The 25,663-nt window shown below is 42.3% G+C and overlaps 1 protein-coding gene across 2 annotated transcripts in view; it reads left to right on the forward strand.

The window, feature by feature from the left end:
• The window catches only part of MLLT3 (MLLT3, super elongation complex subunit), a 277,289-nt gene extending 270,488 nt beyond the window's left edge, over positions 1 to 6,801 (forward strand). For both annotated transcript variants that reach the window (XM_018051913.1, XM_018051912.1), the window contains one exon: positions 5,260 to 6,801. In XM_018051913.1, coding sequence (XP_017907402.1) covers positions 5,260 to 5,391 — 132 coding nt within the window. In that variant the 3' untranslated portion in view covers positions 5,392 to 6,801. The remainder of the gene's footprint in view (positions 1 to 5,259) is intronic.

A 25,663-nucleotide genomic window follows, 5' to 3' on the forward strand; every position in this document is an offset into this window, starting at 1 on the left:
CTGGAGTGGGTTACCATTCTCTTCTCCAGGGGATCTTCCCAACCCAGGGATCAAACTCGCATCTCCTGCCTTTGCAGGCAGATTCTTTACCGCTGAGCCATCAGGGAAGCCTATATACATACATACATATATGCATATATGTAAATCAGACTACAAATAATTTATTACCTTTTTATAATTTTTTATGACTTTTATAAAACAGGGTTGGGGGAAGAAGCCATAGACTTAAACAAGTGGATCTTTCCCCTTAAAAACAAACAAACAAAAAAAAACCTGCATCATACCCCCTCCAAAGCTGATGTGGCAGGAAATAATCCATCACAAATATTTTCACAACCACCATCATCTGAAGAATGGGCTCAGCCATTTACATGCTCTTCCTCTTTCACTACCTGTAACATACCGTGTGCCCTTGCCTGCTTTCCGCTCTGCAGTCACTCTGTCTTTTATTATTACTACTATTTTGGAGTTAGACTCATCATTGCAGTATGATGCAAGGTAACGACACCAGGGTGGCACCATGTGCACTTGCAGATCGGGGAACCCTATGGCATGGCAGCAGGGCGTCCTTCAGAGACCAGCGGGGTGGTGTCTGTGGGCTGTGTGGCTTATGCCATTACCATAAAGCATGTTAATGCTCTGTTTCTGATGTTCTAACTATCAGGATTCCTGGAAAGAAACCCACATTTATTTTTCTTTATGAAGTCTTTACTTAATTGAGGGTGTAGATTCATGCTCTAATAATTCAAATCATTAATGCTGTTCCCATTGGCAAATAGTCCTGAACACCCCATCTGTTGGCACTGCTACTGTTCTAAGGCTGTCTTTGCCTCCACCTTGATGCATTCTTACAAGCTCCCATAAAAATGCAGGGCTCATTTAGTGAGATTGATCAGATCCCCTTCGTTTCTTTGTGTGTTTGTGGCTGCAGGCAGGGTGGGGTGTGCTGTTTGTGGAGGGGGCAGGAGAGCTGTAATCAAAGCCCCGGAACCTACAAGATAGTACAGTGCCCATGGGGTGAGAGGGTTGAATATCCTAGTGAGTAAATGTGTTTATTTGCTTTAAAACCAAGTGGCCTTTTCTAGAAGGTATTTTTATTATTCTGTCTTCTATTTATTGTTTAGTAATTAGTGAGCAACTAGATTGAGTCACAGAATTTTATTTTCTTACAATGGTGAGTAACCTGTCATTTTCAAGGGAAAATGTAGGACTCTGCTTCTTTACCCCCACATTTTGGTTTTAGTTTTTCATTTTAAAAAGATATGTTTGTTTTTGATGTGGACCATTTTTAACATCTTTATTGGATTTGCTACACTATTTCTTCTGTTTAATGTTTTGATTTCTTGGCCATGAGTCACGTGGGATCTTAGCTCCTCGACCAGGGATTGAACCCGCACTGCTTGCAGTGGAAGGCAAAATCGTAACCACTGACCCTCCAGGGAAATCCCTTGTTATTTCAACTACTTTCCTTCAGCTGCTATTCTCCCTGTTTCCTTTCCTCCCTCCTACAAACTTTTATTAAACTTTTTTTTTTTAATTTCAAGAAGATCTTTTCTGACGTTTAGCTTCTGGCATTTTCCCTGCTTCATTTGTTTTAGTGCTGATGAAATGGCCAACAGTCAATGAGGGGCAGAGGAAAAAGCACTGGGTGTGAAAACTCATGCGCTGTGTGGTTACCTCCTGGATAACTGAGGATAAGTTTATGTCTACATGGTAGTCATAATCATGTTGCCCTCATCTGTGCAGCAATTTTCAGCTTATAAAGAAGCTTCATGTTCTGTATATTATTTGATCCTCTAAACAACATTGCATGATAGGTAGAATGGGTGGCATTGTCCCCATTTTACAGATGAGGAAATTGAGGCTCAGAGGTTCTGATGTTCTGTCCAATGTCATTCAAAGAGCAGAGTCGGGATGAGTTCAGTTCAGTTGCTCAGTCATGTCTGACTCTTTGAGACTGCCAGGCTTTCCTGTCCATCACCAACTCCTGGAGCTTGCTCAAACTCATGTCCATCAAATTGGTGATGCCATCCAACCATCTCATCCTCTATCGTCCCCTTCTCCTCCTGCCTTCAGTCTTTCCCAGCATGAGGTTCTTTTCTAGTGAGTCAGTTCTTCACATCAGGTGGCCGGAGTACTGGAACTTCAGCCTCAGCATCAGTCCTTCCAATGAATATTAAGGACTGATCTCTTTAGGATTGACTGGTTGGATCTCCTTACAGTCCAAGGGACTCTCAAGAGTCTTCTTCAACACCACAGTTCAAAAGCATTAATTCTTTGGCACTCAGCTTTCTTCATAGTCCAACTCTCACAACCATACGTGACCACTGGAAAAACCACAGCTTTGTCTAAATGGACCTTTGTCAGCAAAGTAATGTCTCTGCTTTTTAATATGCTGTCTAGGTTGGTCATAGTTTTTCTTCCAAGGAGCAAGTGTCTTTTAATTTCATGGCTGCAGTCACCATCTGCAGTGATTTTGGAGCCCTGAAAAATAAAGTCTGTCACTGTTTCCATTGTTTCCCCATCTATTTGCCTTGAAGTGATGGGACTGGATGCCATGATCTGGAGAAGGGAATGGCAAACCACTTCACTATTCTTGCCTTGAGGACCCCATGAACAGTATGAAAAGAGTCAGGATTCAATATGCCAAATTCAGGATTCTCTGTTCTGAATGCTTGGGCATTTACCTGCTGGCCTGCTCATTGAGAAGAGGAGCCACACTCTGGGATAATTGTCACTTGCTTCTATTGCATAAATTGAAAGGCTATTTGTTTCCACCCTCAAAGAGCTCTCTGAAGGGGCTGTTTGTTGCTGTACTGAAGTTTACACATTTTCAGTTAGTCTTTAGTATTTCTAATCAATGTAGCAAAAAAGATAATTTACTCTGGAAAGTACTGTTAATTCAATTAATGATAAATATATAGTAAGTATTGGATTGCCTTGAAAGGCTTTATTTGTGGACATAGCTGTGTGTGCGTGTTTCTCTATGCATATAGATGTATGGGGGTGACTTATCCTGTAACTATTAACTAATAAATCCAACGAGAGTTCATTTTAGATCTTTAGTGTAAATAAGATCTAGCTTGATAAATTCTTACGTGAATGTCGTACTTTAACCATAATCAGAAACAGGCCTTCAGATAATCTCTTGATGTGTATAATTGAACTCTGAGTCTAGTGGTTTAAGCAAATAAGGCTCCCTCTCTACCCCTGCATCCTGCCTCCCTGCCATCCCATATAATAATAGGCCTGGAGGTAAGTGATTCGTGGTTGGTGTGGTGGCTTAAAAGATGCAGCTGAGGACATAGACTCATTGCCATTCTGCTCTGCCATCTTTCACATCGTTGATTCATCCACATGAAGGGAAGACAGCTGCTGCACTTCCAGAGTTGCATCTTCTTTCCAGACAGGAAGGGAGCAGAGGGCAAAAGCCATCTGCCCATAGTCCATACCTTTCTGAAACTTTTCCTAAAAGCCCAGTGACTTTTGACAAACTGTGAATAGCAGTGTCTCCCCAGTGCTGCAGGTGGGTCTGGGAGGCCAGTGTTTTAGCTGGGTGTATTGCCACTCCCAGAAAGTCAAGCTTCAGCTAGGAAAGAAGAAGGAACACATGAATAGGAGGTAGGCAGTCTGCTGTGACTGTCATGATTTTGCAAGGGGAGTAACTGGTTTTGTTATTAAACCCATAGTTATATCTGTTAAAAAAAAAAAAGTTCCAGAAGTTGAATAAGGCAATAACAGCTCAGTCTGGAGTTGTGCAATTAATTGGATTGAGGTTCACTGTGCCTTTTATGTTTCTGTGGCAGTCAAATATGTCAGGAATGGGGAGCGCATTTTCTATTGAGAGCCACTGACCCATAGGGAACAGTTCGCAAATTTACTGTTTTTTGAAGAAAACTAATTGTAAGAAGAGAAGGTCAAAAGTTTCCATTCTGCTGTTTTCAACTCCAGATTAGGTAATCTAAAACTTCATTGAATAAATAATAGACTGAATAATTAAAATTACTCCTCTTAGGATGATTGAAAAAGGACAGAAGCAAGTGATAGAGGATAACAGACAACTACAAATAAGCCAAATGGGTTGCCAGTTGGTTTCTCTGCACAAATAGTTTTTCTTTCATCTTGGTGGTGATTTTCCTCTTTCCTTCACAAAGCTTGCTAAAATTAACCTCCCTCCATTCCAATTTACTCACAACAAACATACCTAAAACCCACACTACCCAGGCACAGTATCTATTTCTGATAAAATTATTTGTAAAATAGGAATAGAAAGACACATACCAGGATAACCAACATCATTGTTAGTGTTGAAACCTTAGAAAGTGTCCTCCTGAAAACCAGGCAAAACCAACAGTGCCTCTGTCACCACTTTGTTGATCGTATTTCTGGAAGTTGGAGCCAATTCAAGGAATGAGGTAGAGCTGTTCCAAATGGGGAGACAAAGGCATCCTTTCTTTCTGTAGATAATACCTATTACCTCCAAATAAATACTCAAGGCCATCCACTGAACATGACTGATGGAATGAATATAGATTTTTATTTATTTTTTGTGGAAGCATAACAAAATGTGCAGCTAGATCAGTTTTAACAAAGTGAATGCATCTTTCATCACCAGTACTCAAATCAAGTAATGAAACAGTCCCAGCACCCCAGAAGTCTTCCTTGAGCCCCTCTGTAGTCACTACCCATATCTTTAGGGAGGTGGAAATGGAAATGGTTTCTTTTCTTTTTTTTTTTTTTGGTGGGTTTATTGCATTTTCTAAACTTTCAACAATAAGGTAATCAGAAAGAAAAATGATCATTATATTGATATGTGTTCTGCATGTACATATTTTTATAAGGAGTGTTGTTATTCCTAGGCTGGAATTCCCTTTCATCTGTTAAGTACAGCCACTGTCCTTTGGGTCAGTAACTAATTATTAAAAGGGTCTTGAAATTGTATTTCCCACTAACTACCCATTCTCACTCCCACCCCTATAGTAAAATAATCTGTTGATGACTTAAAAGTTAGGAATCAGTTTAAAGAATATGAATGATGAGAACAGGTAATCTTCTCTCATTGAGAAGTTCAAAGGGTTAACGTTCCTTTGACCTACCAAATTGGCTAAGAGGTAGTTTGGTGCCATCAATAATATGGGACCTTCTTTCTATAAATGAGTCTCTTAACCCCTTGGGTTCCATATTTGACTCTCTCCGTCTCCTTTTGCATTTTGATGCCTATTGCTTATTGCCTAAACTTTCTCTTCTTCACTTCTCTAGATTGTGAACCTTATAGAAGAAACTGGACACTTTCATATCACAAACACAACATTTGATTTTGACCTTTGCTCGCTGGACAAAACCACAGTTCGTAAACTACAGAGTTACCTGGAAACATCTGGAACATCTTGAGGATACAACAACTGGATGCATCAAAAACTATTGGTTTTTTTTTTTTTTGGTTGTGATTTTTTTTTCCTTGTTTGTTTATATGAAAACACTCAGAATGATGCAACCAAAAGGGAAAAAAATAAAAAGCAAACAACCTTCAGCTTTATTTTTCTTTAAAGCCAGTCATCATCTCTTGATAAAGGAGAGGTTCAGCAAACCAGCCTCAGTGGACCACTCTTCTCTCCAAGGAAATCCCTGGGAAGAGTTAGCCTGGATAGCCTTGAAAACAAACAGATCAAACACAACACGAGAAAACTTAAAGAATGTGTATGGTATCACGTGTCTCTCTCTGTGGTGGCTCATTCCACAGGACGAATGCATATTCAACACACTGCCTTATTACATAACTGATCTATTTATTAATCGCATACTATAGCGTCGTTGAGGGAATGACACCACAAGACGTTCTAATCTCTCGGTCCCGTGGATGCTCTTTCAATGCAGCGCCCTTGCCATCCCAAGCCCAGTGACCTTACTCCGTATACCGTGCCACTCTCCAGCAACTTTTTCCAAGTCCCTTAACTCGTTGCAGTCTGTATTTTCCACCTTTTTTTCCAGTTCCAGGACACAAATGATCAGCTGGGGGGACCAAATAGCCACCCTGATTTTCTCCTTTGTGGTCTTTTTTTCCCTGAAAGTTACAGTCCTTGGCTGTATCCATATAATGAATGATCTTGGACCATGGTAGTAAATGCACCAAATAGGATCATATGAATTGCTGTCTAGCCTTAGTCAATAAACCTGTAGGACTTTTAAACAAACGTGTACCTGTAAACGTCCTGCATCCTACATTGTTGAGCTCTCATCAACATCCTTGTGTCTGTTTCACTGTTATGATATTAGATAAATATGGAAGTGAATGCATTCCACAGGATCATCATTTGAAAAAAAAAAAAAGGAATTCTGATTCTGTTTTCTAAAGAAATGTTGTAGAAATTCTTAATTTGGATCTATTTATTAGTAAGAGTTTCCGCTTTCTTCAGCTGCCAGTGTGTCACCCATCTTTACCGTCAGACCTGGAGTAAGAGATTTTTGTTTGTTCTCATATGATCCTCTTAGACTCTTTTATATTTGAAAAATTAAAATCTTTCTTTGGGGGAAAACTCTTGATTATTCTGCCATAACAGATTATGTATTAACTTGTAGATTCAGTGGTTCGATACCTATTTAGTCACTTGCTTATGTTTCCAGAAGGATTTCTTGTATTGGTGACAATAAAGATGGTTGGGGAGGGGGGATATCTTTGTTCTTGATGTACCCTGTTTCGAAACTAGAAATCTGTCCTGTGGCATGCAAAAGAAAGCAAATTATTTTTAAAAGAAAAAAAAAAAAAAACCCAAAGTACTTTTGGTGTCATTATTCCATCTTTTCCATAAATGGAGACATGCAAAATACGAACAGCTCAGCACCAAGTTTTTGTGCTAGGAATTCAACTGAAAAGAAAAGAAAACGAAGAAATACTTCTGGATCCAAAGGTTCGTTCACTGGATCAGCCTTAAGAAAGTCTCTATGTGTGCTAATAGACCGGTATCTCCCTTGTTGATTCCCACGCCAGATGCTGTCTTTTCATACAGAGATTAACTAGGGTCTGTACAGAAAATGGTCTTTCCAGACCCATTCTTTTGGGCAGGAATGTAAATGGAGATTGATAATGGAGTTATTTCTGCATTTTAAAAAGGGGATTTTTTTTTACATTGTTTTTTCTATCCAAAGACACTATTTTTTTCCTTTAAAAAAATTATAATACAGCCATGCTCCTTGTAAATTACTTCTCAAAAGCATCCTCGCTGAGGACAAATGTACTTTTTCAATAATGTTATGACTTCTATGATTGGCAGGACCATCCTTGAAGCATTTGTTTCGTAGTCCACTTCTCGCTGTTTAATTACAGAGGAACTTCGAGTTATTTTGAACGTCAGGTGACTGATGAATTGTGTGGTTTTAGTTGTGTTTTGTTTCTTTTCTAACTTTACAGGTGAAAGGGGCGGACAATGCTTATATGGAATTGTTCACAACATTTAAAACTCTTGAAATTTTTCTAAATGTTAATTCACACATTCTAATTAAGCCAGAAATGTATGTAGCTTAACTAAAATATCTGTGCAGTTTAACTAGAAATGTATATATGTAGTATGGGCCATTTTTATTTTTGTGTCTAAGTTGTGTGACCGAAACTGTGATTTGGCAACGTAAAGATGTTTTTGTTCCCTAGGTTACTGACCAAGAAACTGGTTAACATAAGACGTAAGCAGACAAAAGGGATAGTAAGAAGGGAAGCTATTACAGTGATAAACTTTAGGCCTAAAATTTAGGTAATAAAGCAAATGTCTTCAGAATATTGTCTGCAATGGATAAAATTCAGGAAAATTTAACCCTTCACGGAGACAGAAAAATGAGTTTTCCATGAAATTCCAATAGGATAAGAGTCATTAATTTTTTTTTAGAAGTTGAACTCTTGCTCTCATCTGATTTTTAAATGCAGAAATGATAAACCCCCTTTCAATTAAATTCTAATAGTTATACTTAGAAACCCACTGAGTTCTGCCAAGCTTATGTACACTCACCTTTGGAACCTGTTTAGATATTTTTGACATGTGTGTTTTAACAGTGGCTTCTGTTTTTTTTAAGCATGAAGGGAAAATGGCAGGGTTTAATTTCTTTTGTGTGTGTGTGTGTATATATATATATATATATATATATATATATAGCTAGATAGATGTTTCCAATAAAATTAATTGGGTGAGTGTGAATATGGTTTAAGCCAACCAGAGTATAATAAACTTTAAATTTTCCCTCAGCAATTCAAAGGAAAAAAAATTTATGTACAGAACTTCCTCCCCTCCCCTTATCAATTAGCATTTGCCTCTGGTTTTGCAGCTGGATATTTAGAAAAAGATATGCTTAGTTTATAGCAGGCATGTTAGCAACAAAAATGCCTGCAGCTATTTTGTTTCTTCAGTATAATCCACATCTCTTTATGTAGACAAATAGATATGTCTATATATGCTTGCATATTGTGTCAAAGTAGGGAAGAACATAAGAACTTAAGATCAGGAGACAAAATCTCTAGGAGAAAAAATTCCTAGGAGAGTGTCCCAAACATTTTTAAATTGCAAAGCAAATTGCTGTAATCTGAATAATTACCCACCTGTTTTGTGGGAAGAACCAATAAAATTGGTTTTCTTCCACTAAACACGTCTTCTACCAAAAATGTTTCTGCTGGTAACTTTTACAGACTCAGCTACTCTTTAAAAAAAAAGTTTCAGCTTGCATACCATCCCATGTACTATTTAGAGCCCCACACGTGTGAATAAGTTGACATTCTTCTATTTGAGAGAGGCTTTATTCTTAAAATGTTTTAGGTGTCCCTAGGTAACGGAGTCGCATGTTTTGTGTTGGAAATGGCCCGTGTTGCTATTGGATGGTGTGTGTTCACTTTTCTCACTCGAGGTGATCTGCTCTGGAGAAGTTTGCTGTGTGCTTGTTACTTTCCACCCTTAGCACTTTTGTGTACTAATGCTGTGTACTCCATACGTACACATATCTTAAAATCGTGCTTTGGACTATTGCTCTAAAGCTATGAGTATAATGTACAGACTGCTACAACTGCAGTGAATGTTGAGGAGTCAATTCCCATGGTTTAGTCTAGTCTTGGACTGGAAGTCTACATCTTTTGACCTCTTTTGTTTTCTATGATGCTTTTTTATTATGTAGGCACTGCCATCCTTGAGTATCCCTTGTAAAGATGCATTGAAGAAGTCAAAGGAAGACAAAGCCACCACTGTCTGTAAACTGTAAATATGTATTTTGGCACTTGTACGCCAGTATTCTGAAAGTAGAGTTATGATGGAAATGCTGACAGATCCCTAACGGTGGCTAGAGCTACCATGCAGTGCAAAAATAAATTAAGTAATTGTATTCTTGAAATTAACAGTGCAAGGCCAGTACGTTTTATAAATCTGTCAGTATCTTTTTTTAATGGAGTGTGTATGTGTAGTAATGTTGAAAGATACACTGTGTATGTGTGTGTAGATGCTACTATGTGAACTACAAGGCATTCGTTAAGATGTATTTCCCATCTCTAAAACCCATGTTGAAATGTAAGTACAGATGGACAGAAATAGGTGTTTTACTTAAATTCATATCAAATTTGTTGTGGCTCCATTTTCTTTTCAGCGTACAGTCTTCCTGATTTGTTAAGAGTCATTTGACCAAGATTTGGTTTCCCTTTGCATACAAGAAAAATGAGCCCCCAGCCTTTCTCAACAAGTGATGCTGGTCTTAAGGAAGAATGAATGGTGAGATGAGAAACAGCTGGGGGCACAGTTTTGCTCCATTCATCTTTGAGTCCCCAGGGTCTAGCACCATATTCTGTGTCCTAAAACCAGTACATTTTTTAAGCTCTGCAAAGATTGGGCAAGAAATGATAGGGTACATTCTTGGAATAAACCAAGTTACTTGTGCATGGTATTTTTTTCTTTTTCCCCTTTTTTCTCTGGGGGGTTCTGTTTACAAACTTAACAAAGGTCTTGAATTTACTCTAGCGGCAAGAAATGCTACCTTGTTTAGACAGGAAGGAGAAAGACTACATCAACAGAGAGCAGAGAATGCTTTTGGTTTGGCAAGGAACCAAGGGATTGGATGTAATGCTCTATGTAATGCTGCTTAAGAGTAGAGAGAGGTCAGATTTGAGAAACCTTATCTTCAGGTGACAAGCCCTTGAGGGGACGATAGTGGACTGCTTTGTATCTTATCAACCAGCAACTGGTTTTAGGTGTGGAAGCCTCAGTCCCAGATGGGCTCATCTGACAGCTAAGCTTTCTAATGACCATGCTTGAATTGGACTATCTTTTCCCTTTGTTTCAGCCTAGCTATTCATTTGTTTATTTTAAAATAATGGCCTTGCATTTTCTCCAACATGGAGAAAGTCAGGGTAAGCATCCTGGGCTTGCTGAAGACAGGATGTTGTCTCCCAAGTGCTCTCACATGGAAAGTGCACTGAACCTCAGTCTCCCCCCAAACTTCCGCACCCCCCTCCACCGCCCCACGCCACGCAGAATCACATTCCCACTTGGATACCCAGGGAGTCCTGGAGAGAGAGATGGCAGCTGAAGTGAGGCCTGACGCCCAGACCTCTCTGCTTGGGAATTTGGGGATACAGTGTCCAAAACGAATGGACTCATTTGTTCTGATTAGTGGAGCAACTAAGGGTATTTTATGGGTTCCCTTGCTCAGCATACCACCCAGCTAGAAAAGCCTGAGCACATTTCAATGCTTCTGCTTTCTCCACCCGGTAATAGTATCCACACCTTCCTGTTTATGTGGCCTCTTCCTCTTGGAGGCATTTCCAGTCTTTTCCAGAGGTTGTTAACTTGCCCTGGGCTGTCGGTGCAGCCTCTTGGTCTTAATTTCCCCTTAATTAGAAAAGGGCAACCAGTGTGGTTCCCAAGCGCTAGGGAGAGAGATACAAGGCACAAACGAGAAAACACTCCATTAATTATAACTGGGCCCTATAGCCGTACAAAAATAATCTACTGCTGGAATGAGAAGGCTCCTGAGTCCACGTTGATAATAACTCAGGGCATTGGGATCATGTGCACAGAAGAGGTGGCCACAGGGAACAGGGAGATGGTGGTGCGTGAAGGCAAAGCAATTTGCTCCTTCTGCCTGGTAACGTGTCTCCCAGCACATGTAGCCCCCACTGCTGAGCTCTGAAGTTTCAAAAGGGTAGAAAAGGATAAATCCAGGCCATTAAAAGAAAATAATCAAAGCTATTGAAAAGATAAAACAAATGAGTCGCACTAAAAGGGCCGTCTGTGCAAGTAATAAGGCTGAAATACTGATACCGATTTCCTAGCCGAACAGCATTCCTCACACATGTGGTTTGTGTATCCGTGTCTGGGTGGGTGGTCTGGGGAGAAGTGCTAAATGCAGCAAGCTGGCTTAGTTTTTGAGCAGCGGAGGGAAGCTTTGGGACAGGCTCAGCCCCTGGCATCTATAGCCCCTGCAACATAAAGAGGCTTTCCTTTTGCTTTGTTCCAGGAGGGAAAGTTTTAACTTAGCTTATTCATTTAAATATGAGTCTCTGTTCTGCACAGAATCAAAGGGTAGGAGCTTTGTGTGTGTGTGTGCGGGTGTTTTAAAGCACCTCCTTGTCCCGTGTCCCAGCTCTAGGGGATGGGATGGAGTGTAGTAAGTCTCCATTTGTTCTAATTTATCCCCTGAGTGCTAGGCAACTATACACATTTCTTTGGAAAGGGATGCTATTTTAAATAATACCTCCATCTAGATAGGACACGAAAGAGTATTAAAAGCACGTGTTATGAATCTAGTCCACGAACAAAAGCCAAAGGCAGACGGACTCCCCCCAAAGGCACATATATATTAATGACAAAGGAAGTACACTCAGTTCAAAGGGGGAGGCTTGTTACGGGAGACTTCTACTCAGAAAATAAGGTGCCCATCAATTCATGGCTTTTGACAGACACAGATCTTTGTCTGAAGACAGGTTGCTTCGTGAATATTCGTCAGAATGGATGACTGTTGTGGTCTTTATTTTGAATATCCATCATTGGGGGAATAGATCATTGTTTTCCACATTATAATGTATGCTTGTTTACAGGTTTATTTCCTATCCACCCCTCCCCCCACCAACTGAAATGAAAGCCTGATGAAGACAAAGGCTTTGTCTTGTTATACTGCTGAGAACAATTCCTGGACAAACTAGGTACCTATATTTGTTGAGTGAAAATGTGGGAGTATTTTGTAAAACATTGACCTCTTTTGACATTTTATGAAAAAAGGTTTTGTGTTAAAGTGAGTTTGGGAAAACTGCCCAGTATCTGACCCTCTTGGAAATTCATCACTCACTCCTCTAGTAAATCTCTGGGAAGCCATATATTCTGCCAACAACCACCAAACTGGTTTAACTTGAACACTATTTCTTATGCTGTATGTAACAACAGGAGTTGCAGAAGACAGTAACAGATGTTTTGCTTTAAAGTTCCTTAATCAACATAATTTTACACTATATTTCATTCAAGGCTTACAACCTAAAGTTGGGATGCTGCAGGTTCACAGAAGGACAGTAGAGCTGTTAATATCCCCAGAAATTGTTTTCTGGGTTAGGTGACCACTTACCATCCAAACTGGAACATTGGAGAATTATCCCAGGACAATGTGAGTACAGTGGGTTGTCTTTGGCAAACTGGGACATGTGGCAGGGCTTCGTATTTCCAAGGAATGCACTATTGGATGTGGAGAACTGAAAATTTACTCTCAGATTTCTGCTTCTACCCTCAGATTTCTGCCTGTACATGATAAACAGTGGTTGGGTTATATATGGTAACAAGAGCATCCTCCTCAAGGTAGGGGCAGGCCCTTAGGATCCAGGTTGGAAAGGGCATTTTCAAAGTTGCTGAAGATCTACGGGTGTTGAAGTGGCCCCTGGGCCATCCCTCATCATCAACCGCCGCCCCCCGACCCACCCCACACTGGAGCCTATCATTTGAATAGGTGAATAGGCTGTAGCTGATCAGTCCTTTCTACAATACATGCACCATGCAGGTATGTGTATGGACCCAACATGTTGGGTCCCTGGCCCTGTTCCCAGAGCCTATTGCATGTTGAGGTTGTGGGGTTTTTCCACACAGGATATCTGCCACCTTTGCACCAAATGTCACCTCTCCATTGCCACCTGCTGAGTCTCTTTGCCTCCTGCTGCTGCTTCCTGGGGGTTGGCACCCTCTCCCTGCTCATTGTTGGAGTGTGCTCTGGAATTTCGCTGCTCTCTACTCTGCCTCCATGCCCTGCCATGTGATATCCTTTGATGTTTTAGTGGCTCTAGGTTGCACAGGTATAATTCCTAGTAGAGACGGAACAAAGACTCCAAAAATGTTGAATGAATGACTGTAAATAAACCTCTTGGCTTGCAAGGGGGTTGCTACATTGTCACTCTCTACTGCCTCTTTCTCCAAAATTCCCTTATTCTGCTACTGTTTTAAATGCAGTATATTATGGGGACAAAACCCACAGATGCTGGAGTCAGAAAGGCTTGGTTTCGAATCCCAGAGCTGCCACTCCTAGTCCTTAAACCCTTAACCTTTCTTGTCACTTGGTTTTCTCATCTGTGAGATGGGAATAAAAATGTACTTCTGTTTTAAGGTTGTTACAGAGATGCCATACTTGTAATAGCACTTCACACGCAATGGAGTGATTTTTACTGTGATTCTGCTGTTGGGGTCTGATGAGAGCCTCCAATTCACTCTCGTGGTTGAGAATTTTGCCAACACCTAGCAGGACCTTGTTGCTGTTTGCTGTTCAGCCTCGAGTGTCTTTATTCTAGTTGGCCACCTATTGTGGTGTGCCCATGGTTCAAACAGCCATGAGCATTGGCCATCCTCACGTGCGCTTTCTTGCAAAACAGTTATCAGTTACACAACTGACTGCTGCTTTGGTAGCTGTTTTCAGCCCTTGGAAAAGAAAAGCGGGCAGAGGTAATAGGATACAGTGTTCAGGTTTCTTGTTGGCCTCAGGGCTGGGTCACCTTAAACTGAATTGAACATATTTTCTCTTGGTGAGCTTGTTTGGTGGAGATAATGTTGGTGAAGCTGAGGTCATAAGTTCAACCCCTTTCTGAGCCCATTTGGTTTTCCCCCCTGTATGGCTACAAACTTTCCAGTCTTTGGAAGTCCAGGGTCTTAGGACAGAGAGAGAGCCTGTCCTTTCAAACATGACTTCATAACATCTTCTGAAGGGGGATTATTGTACACTGTTATCATCATTGCCATCTTAAGGCACCCATGGCTTATTATTTCGGTAAAGGGTGTTTGGTTGGGTGACCATCCTCTCAATAATATTGGCATTTTCACCTGGAATAAACCAAGGTTGTGACCTTGGTTAGACAGACATTCTACTCAGTTATCATATAGACCTTGCTGCTAAGTCGCTTCAGTCGTGTCCGACTCTGTGCGACCCCATAGACGGCAGCCCACCAGGCTCCTCCGTCCCTGGGATTCTCCAGGCAAAAACACTGGAGTGGGTTGCCATTTCCTTCTCCAATGCATGAAAGTGAAAAGTCAAAGTGAAATCACTCAGTCGTGTCCGACTCTTCGCGATCCCATAGACCGCAGCCTACCAGGCTCCTCCATCCATGTGATTTTCCAGGCAAAAGTACTGGAGTAGGGTGCCGCTGCCTTCTCCGCATATAGACCTTAGGATGATATTACTCCTTTGTTTTTGAAAGCAGATACGTATACTATGTTGAACTGTTATCTTATAATCCTGTGATCTGATTTATAGCAAGTATCTCCGTAACTCTTATTTCAGTATTGTACTCTTAAAAGCCATACCACAGTTTTGATGGGATGTGGTTGGCCATATCGCTTTGTAGAGGACCCCCATATAGCCCTTTGCTATGTTGCAAGGCAAAGAAATGCCCACTTTAATGACTACTGCTCCCTATATTCTTTTTTCTCTTAATTATGTGATGTATTAGTTTTCTATTGCTGCTATAATAAATTATGACAAACTTAGTTGCTTAAAACAATGCACATTTAGAATCTGTGTGCAGTGCAGGAGACGTGGGAGATGCGGGTTCGTTCCCTGGGTTGGGAAGATCCCCTGGAGAGGAGGAAATGGCACCCCACTCCTGTATACTTGCCTGGAGAATCCCATGGACGCAGGAGCCTGATGGCCTATGGTCCAAGAGGCTGCAAAGAGTCAGACACAAGAGAAGCCACTGAGCATAGGCTAAGCTCAGAATGTCGGCAGGGCTGTACAAAGTCTTCCAGAGACTCCAGGGGAGCGTCAGTTTCCCTGCCTTTCTCCAGTTTCTAGAGACTGTCTGCATTTCTTGGCTCACCGTCCCTTCCTCCATCTTCAACGTCAGCAGTGTAGCTATATAAAACATCTCCCTGACTTTTACCTTCTGCCTCCTCCTTCCATCTTTTATGAACTCTTGTAATTACCTTTGGACAATCCAGAGAATCCAGGATAATTTCCCCATCTCAAGATTCTTTACTAATCATAATCAAACTTGCCCCTTTACCATGTAAGGTAATATATTCACAGGTTTTAGGTATTAGGATATGGTCATCTTTGGGGGGCAATTATTGTGTCCACCACAGTGGGAAGATGCCAGTATTGAAATCCCCATCCTTCTGGAAGTTTAAGGAAATAAACTTCTACTTAGGTAACTAAGTAGAATTTGTCCATCCCACATTAAAAATGAAATTTAATTTTGCCTCCAGTTCTAATAGTTCACAGCATCATACTTTGTGATGATGACTGTGGTAGCGATTTTTGAAAAATCCGCAGTGAAACCATCTTGAAAGGTTATTTAAGGTTCTGGCTGTGGTGATGGAAATTCAGTCTGTCATTCAACATATATTTATTGAGTATCTACCATGTGCCAACCAGTCTCCTGAGGAGCGTGTGAAAATGTAGCCGTGATGGCTGCAGAATTTCCCTCCCACTTTCCTGGGACAGAGACTCTTCCCTCCTGACCTACAGTGTCATCATGTGGTTAGGACTTGTTTGAAGCAATATGGAAATCCTTAACTGGCAGACAGACCAAACAGCCTCTCTGGGCTCCCAGCCTTCTCACTCCCATTGCTGATGGCAAACTTCTTAATCTGATCTGAGTTTCACAACCTTTTTAAAGAATGGCCTAAAGTAAATTTGTTGTTGTTCAGTTGCTAAGTTGTGTCTAACTGTTTGTGACCCCATGGACTGCAGCACACCAGGCTTCCCTGTCCTTCACTGTCTTCCAGAGTCTGCTCAAACTCATGTCCATTGAGTCAGTGACGCCATCCAACCATCTCATCAAGTGTTACCCCCTTCTCCTCGTGCCCTCACTCTTTCCCAGCATCAGAATAGTTCAGACAGTGTACAGGGAGGAGTCTGGGGCCCTAACAGGACAAAGGAACCAGCCCCGCAGTGCTGCCACCCACGCAGTGTGCAGTTACCCCTTGCTGCTCTGTTTTGTTTAAAAAGACGAGAACCCGATGACATCGGCATCATCCTACACCAGCTACCCCAGTGATTCCCATATGCTGAGCTGTGGTCTGGTGTTATCAGCATCACCCAGGGAGGTTTTACAAGCCATTCCTTTTCCAGAGGCTCTGATTTAATTCATTTGCACGAAGCCTTGGATATCGGTAATTTAAAATGCTCCCTAGATTATTCTAACGTGCAGCCAGGATAGGAGTGTAAAAAATTAAAGTCCTGGTTCCCACTGCCAGAGATTGTGATTTAATAAGCCTAGATCGTTAAAGATCGTTAAAGATCAGATCCTGATCGTTAAACTTTCTAACAGGTCGCCAGGTTTGGAGGCTACAGTCCTAGCAACAATCTTCTGGCGCCTTCAGCTATCAGGATTCTGTTTCCCAGGGATACCCAGTGCTCATCAGGGACTTGTTCCGGGTACAGATTTCTGGAATGCGTGTCTACCCCAGCCTTCCCAATCCAGACTCTGGGGGCTGCAGCTAAAGAGCTGTGGGCTTAACAAGTTCTCTAGGTGGCTCTTACCTGGAAATTGTAGGAAACACTGTAGAGCTCCTTAGGATCCTGAGGCCAAGAACTTAAAGTTGTGCCTTGACTTCCGCTGATTTATAATCTAGCCCACAAATCCACTCTCTGTTCCCTGCATTTGGCTGACTTGCCCTTGTGGCCAGTATTCCTGGTCTTGGTTTGGTGACATACCGAGGATGGGGCATTGCCCGAGTAGCATGGGCCCATTTGCTTAACTGATTCTTCTTGGATTTTCTGCTCTGTTGATGGCTGTCTGGACAGTGATGTATCATTTCCTTGTTAGGTCATCTGATCGGTTCAAGCAAGAAAGAAGGAGGGATGTCTTACGGTAGGGATCCCCAGCTTCTGGGGTCTAATGCCCGATGATCTGAGGTGGAGCTGATGTAATAATAATAGGGATAATAATATAAATGATGTAAAAATAATAGAAATAAAGTGCACAGTGAATGTAACATACTTGAATCATCCCTAAAGCATCCCTCTCCCACCCCGCTGGTCTGTGGAAAAACTGTCTTCTGCAAAAGCAGTCCCTGGTGCCAAAAAGGTTGGAGACCACCACATTAAAGTACCACACATCGGAAGGAGGCAAATAATATCTGGGTGTAAATAAAGCAGAGGTACTTAAGAAGGCACCAGTCAGATTTCCTCTGGTGGAGACAACGTGTTGGCCCTGAAATATTGAATGTTTCCTGATTGTTTTCCTCTGCTAGGTAGACATTTTTAGTTTCTTTTATATGATCCAATTTGTTAGCAATTCTAGCATAAGAAGATCACTGTTTATTCTTGTTTTAGTTTTGCCTTTCAGTAAATGGATTATTTCCTCATGTCTTTAACTCGGTAACCAAGGTGGAAAAATTGTTTGCCTGAAATTATGTAGCTTTCTCCTTTGTAACTTTGTTAGCCTCAATAGGATGGTATAGATATTCAGGCTCCAGAATTTTTGTACAGAATCATCCAGTCGTCCTCAAAGGTGGTTTTCCAGCACCATAGTTGAATCCCCAGCCCACTGATGGTGTCCTCATACCTCACCAACTTAAGTGTTAAGTGTTAGTTGCTCAGTCATACCCGACTCTTTGTGACCCCATGAACTGCAGCCCACCAGGCTCCGCTGTCCATGAGATTTTCCAGGCCAAGGATACTGAAGAGGGTTGCCATTTCCTTCTCCAGGGGATCTTCCCAACCCAGGGATCAAACCTGGGTCTCCAGCACTGCAGGCAGATTCTTTACCTACTGAGCTACAAGGGACTCAAAAGTCACTTGCTGTGTGGAATCTCCACAGATTTGATTAGTGTTGACTTATGACCTAAAGGAACAGAGATGTCAACTTAAGTTTTGGATGTTTTCTGTGGACCAAAGATGATGGTGATTCCCAGTAAGTTGACTGAGGAGGAGGAGTATTTTTTCCCCCCAGGTCATCCTACTTTCATAGAATCCAAAGTTTTTCCTCCAAGGGTCCTTATTGGTCATTATTGATCTTGCTTTGAAATCCTTCAGGACAATACGTTTATTTGTATGGAAGCAAAATTTTTGACAAATTAAGTCATCAATTTTTCTCTTTCTTCAAAATGGAAGGCATCCACAAGATAAGATGCCACTGATTTAAAGGAGTCAGATATCTGTATTCAGTAGCAGGATAGAAATTATAATTTAGCCAATAAATAATTGTTCGTCTTCCTAGAAGGTCCACCCCATGGTTATTTCATTGGCTGCTGACTTTGAGTAGCTTGGAGGGTACGAGCTCAAAGAAGAGGCTCAGGACTTAGAGCTAGATGGAATACCAGGCAAGAAAAACAGAAGTTGCAGGCAGGCCAATGTGTGGTATGAGGGAGTCACCGTAGGGCCAGGTATGGGGGTTTGCATGGAGCTGCACAGAGAACCCAGAAGGCATGTAACACCTGGTACAGGAAGTCATTCCAGGAAGAGAGCCCACGATAGACAAAGGGGAAACTACTGAGGACAATGACATCTAATTCAGTTTGACTCGAAGATAGGCTACAGATAGGGGGAAAGCAAGAGATAAAACTGGAAGAGTAGGCAAAGGCCACATGATGGCCATCCTTGTTGCCAGACTAATAAACTTGGGTTTCACCCGCCAGATAAATGGGCAGCTGTAGTGGGTAGGAGTAGCAAGGCCAGCCTTGCATTATTAGGTAGGGTCCCCTACTCTTCCCCTCCACAGTATACATAACAGTGTACTGTTAAGTATCCTCCGACCCCAAACTTCTGTGTCCTCTTGGTACCCTTAACATGAACCTCTGCAACATGCACCTCTAATAATACCCTTGTATTAGTTATCTGTTGCCACATAACAAATTACCCCTACATTTAGCAGCTTAAAACACCACATATTTTTAAATCTCACAGTTGCTGTGGAGTCTAGGCCTGGTTTGGTTGGGTCCTCTGGCTCAGGGCCTCTCAAAGAGCTGCAGTAAAGCTGCTGGCTGGCTAGGCTATAGTCATCTCAAGGCTCCAGTTAGGTATGATGTGCTTCCAAGTTCATTTAGTGGTTGTTGGCAGGATTCAACAATTCCTTACAGGCTGTTGGACTGCGGGCCTCATTTCCTTGTTGGCTGTTGGCTGGAAGACACTCTCAGTTTCTTGCTGTGTGAGCCTCTCCAGCTGACAGCTTGCAGAGAGAAGCCAGCAAGCCGAGAGTCTGCTAGCAAGATGGAAGGCATAGTTTTATAATCTAATCATGGAAGTGACACCCATTACCTTTTTCTATATTCTGTTCATGAGAAGCAAGTCACTAGGTCCAGTTGACACTTAAGGAGAGATTCCTTCTGTTGTCATGTCAATAAAAGGAATCTGGAGCTGCCAGCTAGGTGGGTCCTCATTTGGGGCACTAACCTTCCTCTCAGATGGAGCTTGGTAGTGGATAAGGAGCAATGTTATTTCTTGACCCGAAAGAGCTATGAACTTGAAGGCACTTCCTGATATTCCAGACCCCTGGACAGACTCAAGGAAACAGAGAAGGAATTTTTGTTGCTTAGCAGGTCTGTGTCCTCCTCCCCCAAGAGGAAATGTGGCAAAACTCTGAAGCCTGCTCAGGGGGAACAGAGAAAGAAAAGATATATATATTAGAGGGTGTCAGCTTGGATTTCCGTGGACTGCCTGTTTATGCTTCACCAACTCAACTTTCTGCTTTCTAAGTCACGGCCATTTGTCTTTCTTTCTGGAATGTTTTTAGGAGTTGGAAAGCAGCCCACCTCCCAGCTTGACTTGTGGAACTCACATCCCATCCCTGTGTATTCCTGGGCAGAGCTAACATGACAGATTCTGCTCCGGGTTTCTCTCTTGTTATCAAGGAGGTTCCATTCTACTAGTTATATATTTTGTTTTTCAAACTTTCCATTAGGATTATGACTTTCCTCTCAAATGTGATTAACTTCGGTGGCCCCCAACCAAATTTCTCAAACAGTCACCATTATTTTCACGGAGGTGGATGTAACTGGCTGGCCTGGACAAGACGACCAGTATCCAATATTTTCCTAGGAAAATCTAAAATTTCTTTTCCAGTGGCATTAAGTTGTTGACTAAACATCTGTCGAATGTCAACAAAGATCTATCTAGTCAAGGCTATGGTTTTTCCAGTAGTCATGTATGGATGTGAGAGTTGGACTATAAAGAAACCTGAGCACCAAAGTATTGATGCTTTTGAACTGTGGTGTTGGAGAAGACTCTTGCGAGTCCCTTGGACTGCAAGGAGATCCAACCAGTCCATCCTAAAGGAAATCAGTCCTGGGTATTCACTGGAAGGACTGATGTTGAAGCTGAAACCCCAATAGTTTGGCCACCTGATGCGAAGAGCTGACTCATTTGAAGAGACCCTGATGCTGGAAAAGATTGGGGGCAGGAGGAGAAGGGGACGACAGAGGATGAGATAGTTGGATGGCATCACCGACTCAGTGGACATGAGTTTGGGTAGACTCCAGGAGTTGGTGATGGACAGGGAGGCCTGGCGTGCTGCGGTTCATGGGGTTGCAAACAGTCAGACACGACTGAGTGACTGAACTGGACTGAACCCCCAGTTGAGTGATCCTGGCAAAGATGTTTCCCACAGAGGCATGTTGAGCTTGGGGAGCTAGGCTGATAAGCCCTACTGCTATTTGTGTAGCTCTGTCATGTATTGGCTCAATGACCTAGACAAGTTAAAATCAGTCACCCTAAACTCTTTCTCATCTCAACTGTAAAATGGAGGGAAGAATAATATCTTAATTTATTTATTCGGGAATATTTCATTCAGAATACTGTTCTAGACTGTGAGGGTTCAGAAGGGAATAAAAAATTCTCCCCTCTTGCAACTACATTCTAGTTGAATGATTTTGTACTGAGAAGCAGAAACTTAGAGCTTGCTCAAGAGGTTTGCTGAGAATAAGTGCTTCTCAATGGATTAGCCTGTAACCAGAGATGCAAAGTGAATCCACAGAAAGAATGGAAATCTGAGAAGGACACCCTCGCTGCTCACCTCTGGTCTGAGTGGCAGTCCTGGGGATCTGGGGAAGAGAAGATTCCATTTTTCCCTGTGAGTGGCTTTTACAAGCAGGGACTGAAGGGTGTCTTGGGAGCTTGGTCCTGTCATCAGTGAATATCCTGAGGTGTTCATTAAAGTGAATTGAAAGCTCTGTAACACAGGGAGCCCAGGATGGTGCTCTGTGATGACCTAGAGGGGTGGCATGGGAGCAGGAGGGAGGCTCAAGAGAGAGAGGACCTATATATAATTATGACTGATTCATGTTTTTGTATGGTGGAAACCAATACAACATTGTAAAACAATTATCCTCCAATTAAAACAAAAAACTGTGGTCCCAAACACCACAATGTGCCCTGATGGAGGCACTTGTCCGAAATCTAGGAAGGTGGGTAATGGGGCGCTTTTTCTCTGTGCAGAGAGTAAAACGGATCCATAAGGCAGACAGTTGAGTTCTTTCCAGGCCATTTTGCCTTTTGACATCAGAGCAGGTTGGGCTAACTTGGGTGTTTTACCACAAGTGTGGTGCCTTAATGTCAAAGAGAGCAAGCCTAGGCTCTCCCGGGTTTCCTCTGTTCATTTCTGCCTTCCTGGCCTCATGTCTGTATTCCTTGGATTTCCCTCACATCTATTCTTACAGCTCTCTCTTCCCTCTTACTCACTGTTTTGAGTGAGTACAAAACAGTGAGTACTTTCTTTCCACACACTGGTAGTTGCTGTAGTATTACTTCAGCCCGAGGGCAGAGAAGTGTAGGAGGCTTTGTGTGTCTGTCCTGGAGAAGGAGTACAGTCTCCTGAAGGGGTCTGAGTGTGGAGCAAGAGGTTGATAGTGATTTAGGAAGCCGGAATTTGCCTTCAAAGCTTTGGGAAGGTTGAGAGCGGGCTATTTATAATCCATCAGGGGATTAAAAAGAAAATAGGCAGGTTCGGGGATATTGCTATAAATCACCTAGACAAGATGAAAAGATAGAGCAGCTCAGGAAATGTGTTTACAGATAAGAGGCAAGTTTAAAAAGCTGGGCCACAATCATGGGGACTTTGACTGATTGCCCCTACTAAATAATGTATAAATGAATGTTATTCAACAACTAATGATATTGATTGGCAAAACAACAGTGGACAAATGGAGGCAAAAGCAGAAGACTTAGCGATAAATCTCTGTAGTCCAGGCCCTGCTAGGGCACCCGTGGTCCTGACCTTTCTCTCTTGTCCTCCAACTAGACCACTTTCAGCCACCTTTGGGGGGAACTGACTCTTCATTTGTTGGGTCATTCTTTATGGCCACACATTTGAGTACTTCCTGTGTCAGGTTGGATATATTTAGAAGAAAAGATGCAGCCTCAGCTCTGAAGGACCTCATGGGAGAGAGACAGGAAACAAACGCAGCTAATCAAACCATGATAATGAATTTTGTAGCAATGCAGACAAAATGTAGTGAAAATCCAGGAGGCACAGCAGTCTGAAAAGTATCTCAGAACCAGGACCTGGTGTTTTGACTGGGTTGAGAGAGCCTTGAGAAATTCCTGCAGGGTGGAGAACTTACCCCACCGCTTTCATGATGAGGATTAAACATATGTATCAAGAGGTGGCATATATTTGAAGTTCCCTGAGAAACTACAAGGGAGCCTAAAGTGAATTCAGTCCTCACCGTTTCTTTCCCTAACCCTTAACATAAGCATTTTCTTAAAAGTTCCTCAAGATAAGATTCAAGTTGGTCAGTCTAGTTTGTTCTTTAATTTGTAAGATGGAGAGAAATGGGGCAGAATTTGGGAGTAGATTTTTCTGCTGTTGATAAAAACATTCTTAATGAAGACTTTTGGATTAAAGTTGGATTGAGAATGCAGGTTGCCTCGATGTCAGTACTTTGAAGGCCATTAAATACAAAGATAGTAGGAAGAGGTTTGGAAGATGGCAAGGAGAACTATGTTCCACAAACATATCCTCCTGCTACGAGAGTCAATAAACTACACTACCAACCTCCAATGTTATGAGGAATTCTTAGGAACCGCTTAGAATACATTCACCAAGAAGAGTTGGTATATTTTAGTTTCATTAAAAATATCAGGCTTCCAGTGAGCCAAGAAGGTCCCTATAATCTTTAGATTTCCACTTAGGAAACTGGAGATGGCTAATTGCTGAACAGTGTCAAAAAGGAAATATAGGTGCTTCAGGGAGGCTGGTTATAAGTGCCCACTCATTAAGAACAATGGGCAGAAGTTGGCTGAAATATTAAGAAGCCTGCTGCTGCTAAGTCACTTTAGTTGTGTCTGACTCTGTGCAACCCCATGGATGGCAGCCCACCAGGCTCCCCCGTCCCTGGGATTCTCCAGGCAAGAACACTGGAGTGGGTAGCCATTTCCTTCTCCAATGCATGAAAGTGAAAAGTCAAAGTGAAGTCGCTCAGTCGTGTCCGACTCTTAGCGACCCCATGGACTGCAGCCCACCAGGCTCCTCCGTCTATGGGAGTTCCAGGCAAGAGTACTGGAGTGGGGCGCCATTGCCTTCTCCATAAGAAGACTAGCAAAGGTTAAAAAAAAAAAAAACTATCATCGTTGTCCCACGTCAGCACGATTACATCAGAATCTTGAGTGGTGGGGCACTGGGCACTAACCTTTTTGCAAGCTTCTCAGATGATTCTGATATGCAACTAAGACTCAGTTCTGGGCCCCTGAACTTGGAGAGAGAATATGGGACCCAGTAACAGAGACCCAACGTGATATATTAAGGGAATAGTTTTAAGTTTTGCACAGTGTAGGAAAAAAATGGGATTGGTTACTCTAAAGTTGTTAGAGCAAGACATCCTAAATGTCGTGGACCATCCTTGGGCTAGTAGTGTGGTTGGGTTAAGCAAACAGGTTGTCATGGCCAGAGTCCCAGTGGAGTGCCAATGGTCACGGGTAACTTAGCCAGGTAGACAGGCATCATCTAATCCACTGAGGACCCAAATAGGACAGAAAGTCATAAGAAAGCCAAATTCTTTTTCTTAGAGCTGAGTCATTTCTCTTCTTCCCAGAAACACTGGCGCTCTTGGGTCTCAGGTCTTTAGACCCCGTCTGAATTAGACCACTGGCTTTCCTGCTTTTCCAGGTTGCAGACACTATATGGTAGCATATCTTGGCCTTCAGTGTCATGTTAGTTGATGCCCACGATAAATCTCCTCTTATATGTCTGTAGATGTCCTATTGGTTCTGTTTCTTTGGAAAACCATAATTCAGTGACTGATTCATGTGGGTTTTCCAGAGTGGCTTAGAGTTTTAACCTTATCACTGAATTGTATCAATGTCGAGTGTTTTGAAACCCTAGGACTTGATACCCAGGAAGTATACACATATTTTGCTGATCTAAAACCCACATCCCCTTCCAAGTTGCCTCTCATATGCAGAACCTAACTATAGCCACTGAAGACCTTAAGAACCCAGGGATGCAGGTCCATGCTTATGGCCATCCCACTGGGTGTGCAATGTGGAAGTTGACTTCCTTCTGTCTGTAAACCATCACTGCCTTCCCCTGCTGACAGCCTTGCTCTGTGTCCCCTTTAACACTGCCTGGGCTTCCTTTCGGGGCTCCTCACCCTATCTCATAGTAAAGATCTCCCTTTAGCTCTTCCCTTTTGATCACTTTAGGGCACTGACTTCTGCTTTGGGAGTTACATGTCTGGCTCCTGGCACCACTGTGTTCCTACCCCACAGCCATCCTTCTCCAGCTGTCTTGTCACCAACCCTGGGGGAGACAGAAAGACTTTGCCAAAGCACTTACTTGTATTATTTGTCAGGAAGACAGGGTGTATTATTGGCCCACATATTTTGATCAAGAAAGTCAGTTGCTTTCTTAAATATTTTATTATTTGGCTGCACTGGGTCTTAGTTATGGCACATGGGACCTTCAATCATCACAGCAGCATACAGGATCTTTCAGTTGTGGCATATAAACTCTTAGCTGTGGCATGTGGGATCTAGCACCCTGACCAGGGATGGAACCCAGGCCCTCTGCATTGGGAGTGTGAAGTCTTAGCCACTGGACCACCAGGAAAGTCCCAAGACAGCTGTTTTAACGTAAGTCAGTGGTTCTCAGTCCTGGAGAGAACCCAAGGCCCCACACCTAGAGATTTAGTTGGGCTTTAACTAAACCCTCTGTGGTTATGGCAGCTTAAGCCTCTGTCTTGAAATCACATGAGGAGTGTCTATGCCTTTCAGGTGGGGTCATTAGCTCATATGAAGCTCATCAGGGACA

Source organism: Capra hircus, chromosome 8, assembly GCF_001704415.2.
Source record: "Capra hircus breed San Clemente chromosome 8, ASM170441v1, whole genome shotgun sequence".
In the NCBI taxonomy this organism is placed as follows: domain Eukaryota; kingdom Metazoa; phylum Chordata; class Mammalia; order Artiodactyla; family Bovidae; genus Capra; species Capra hircus.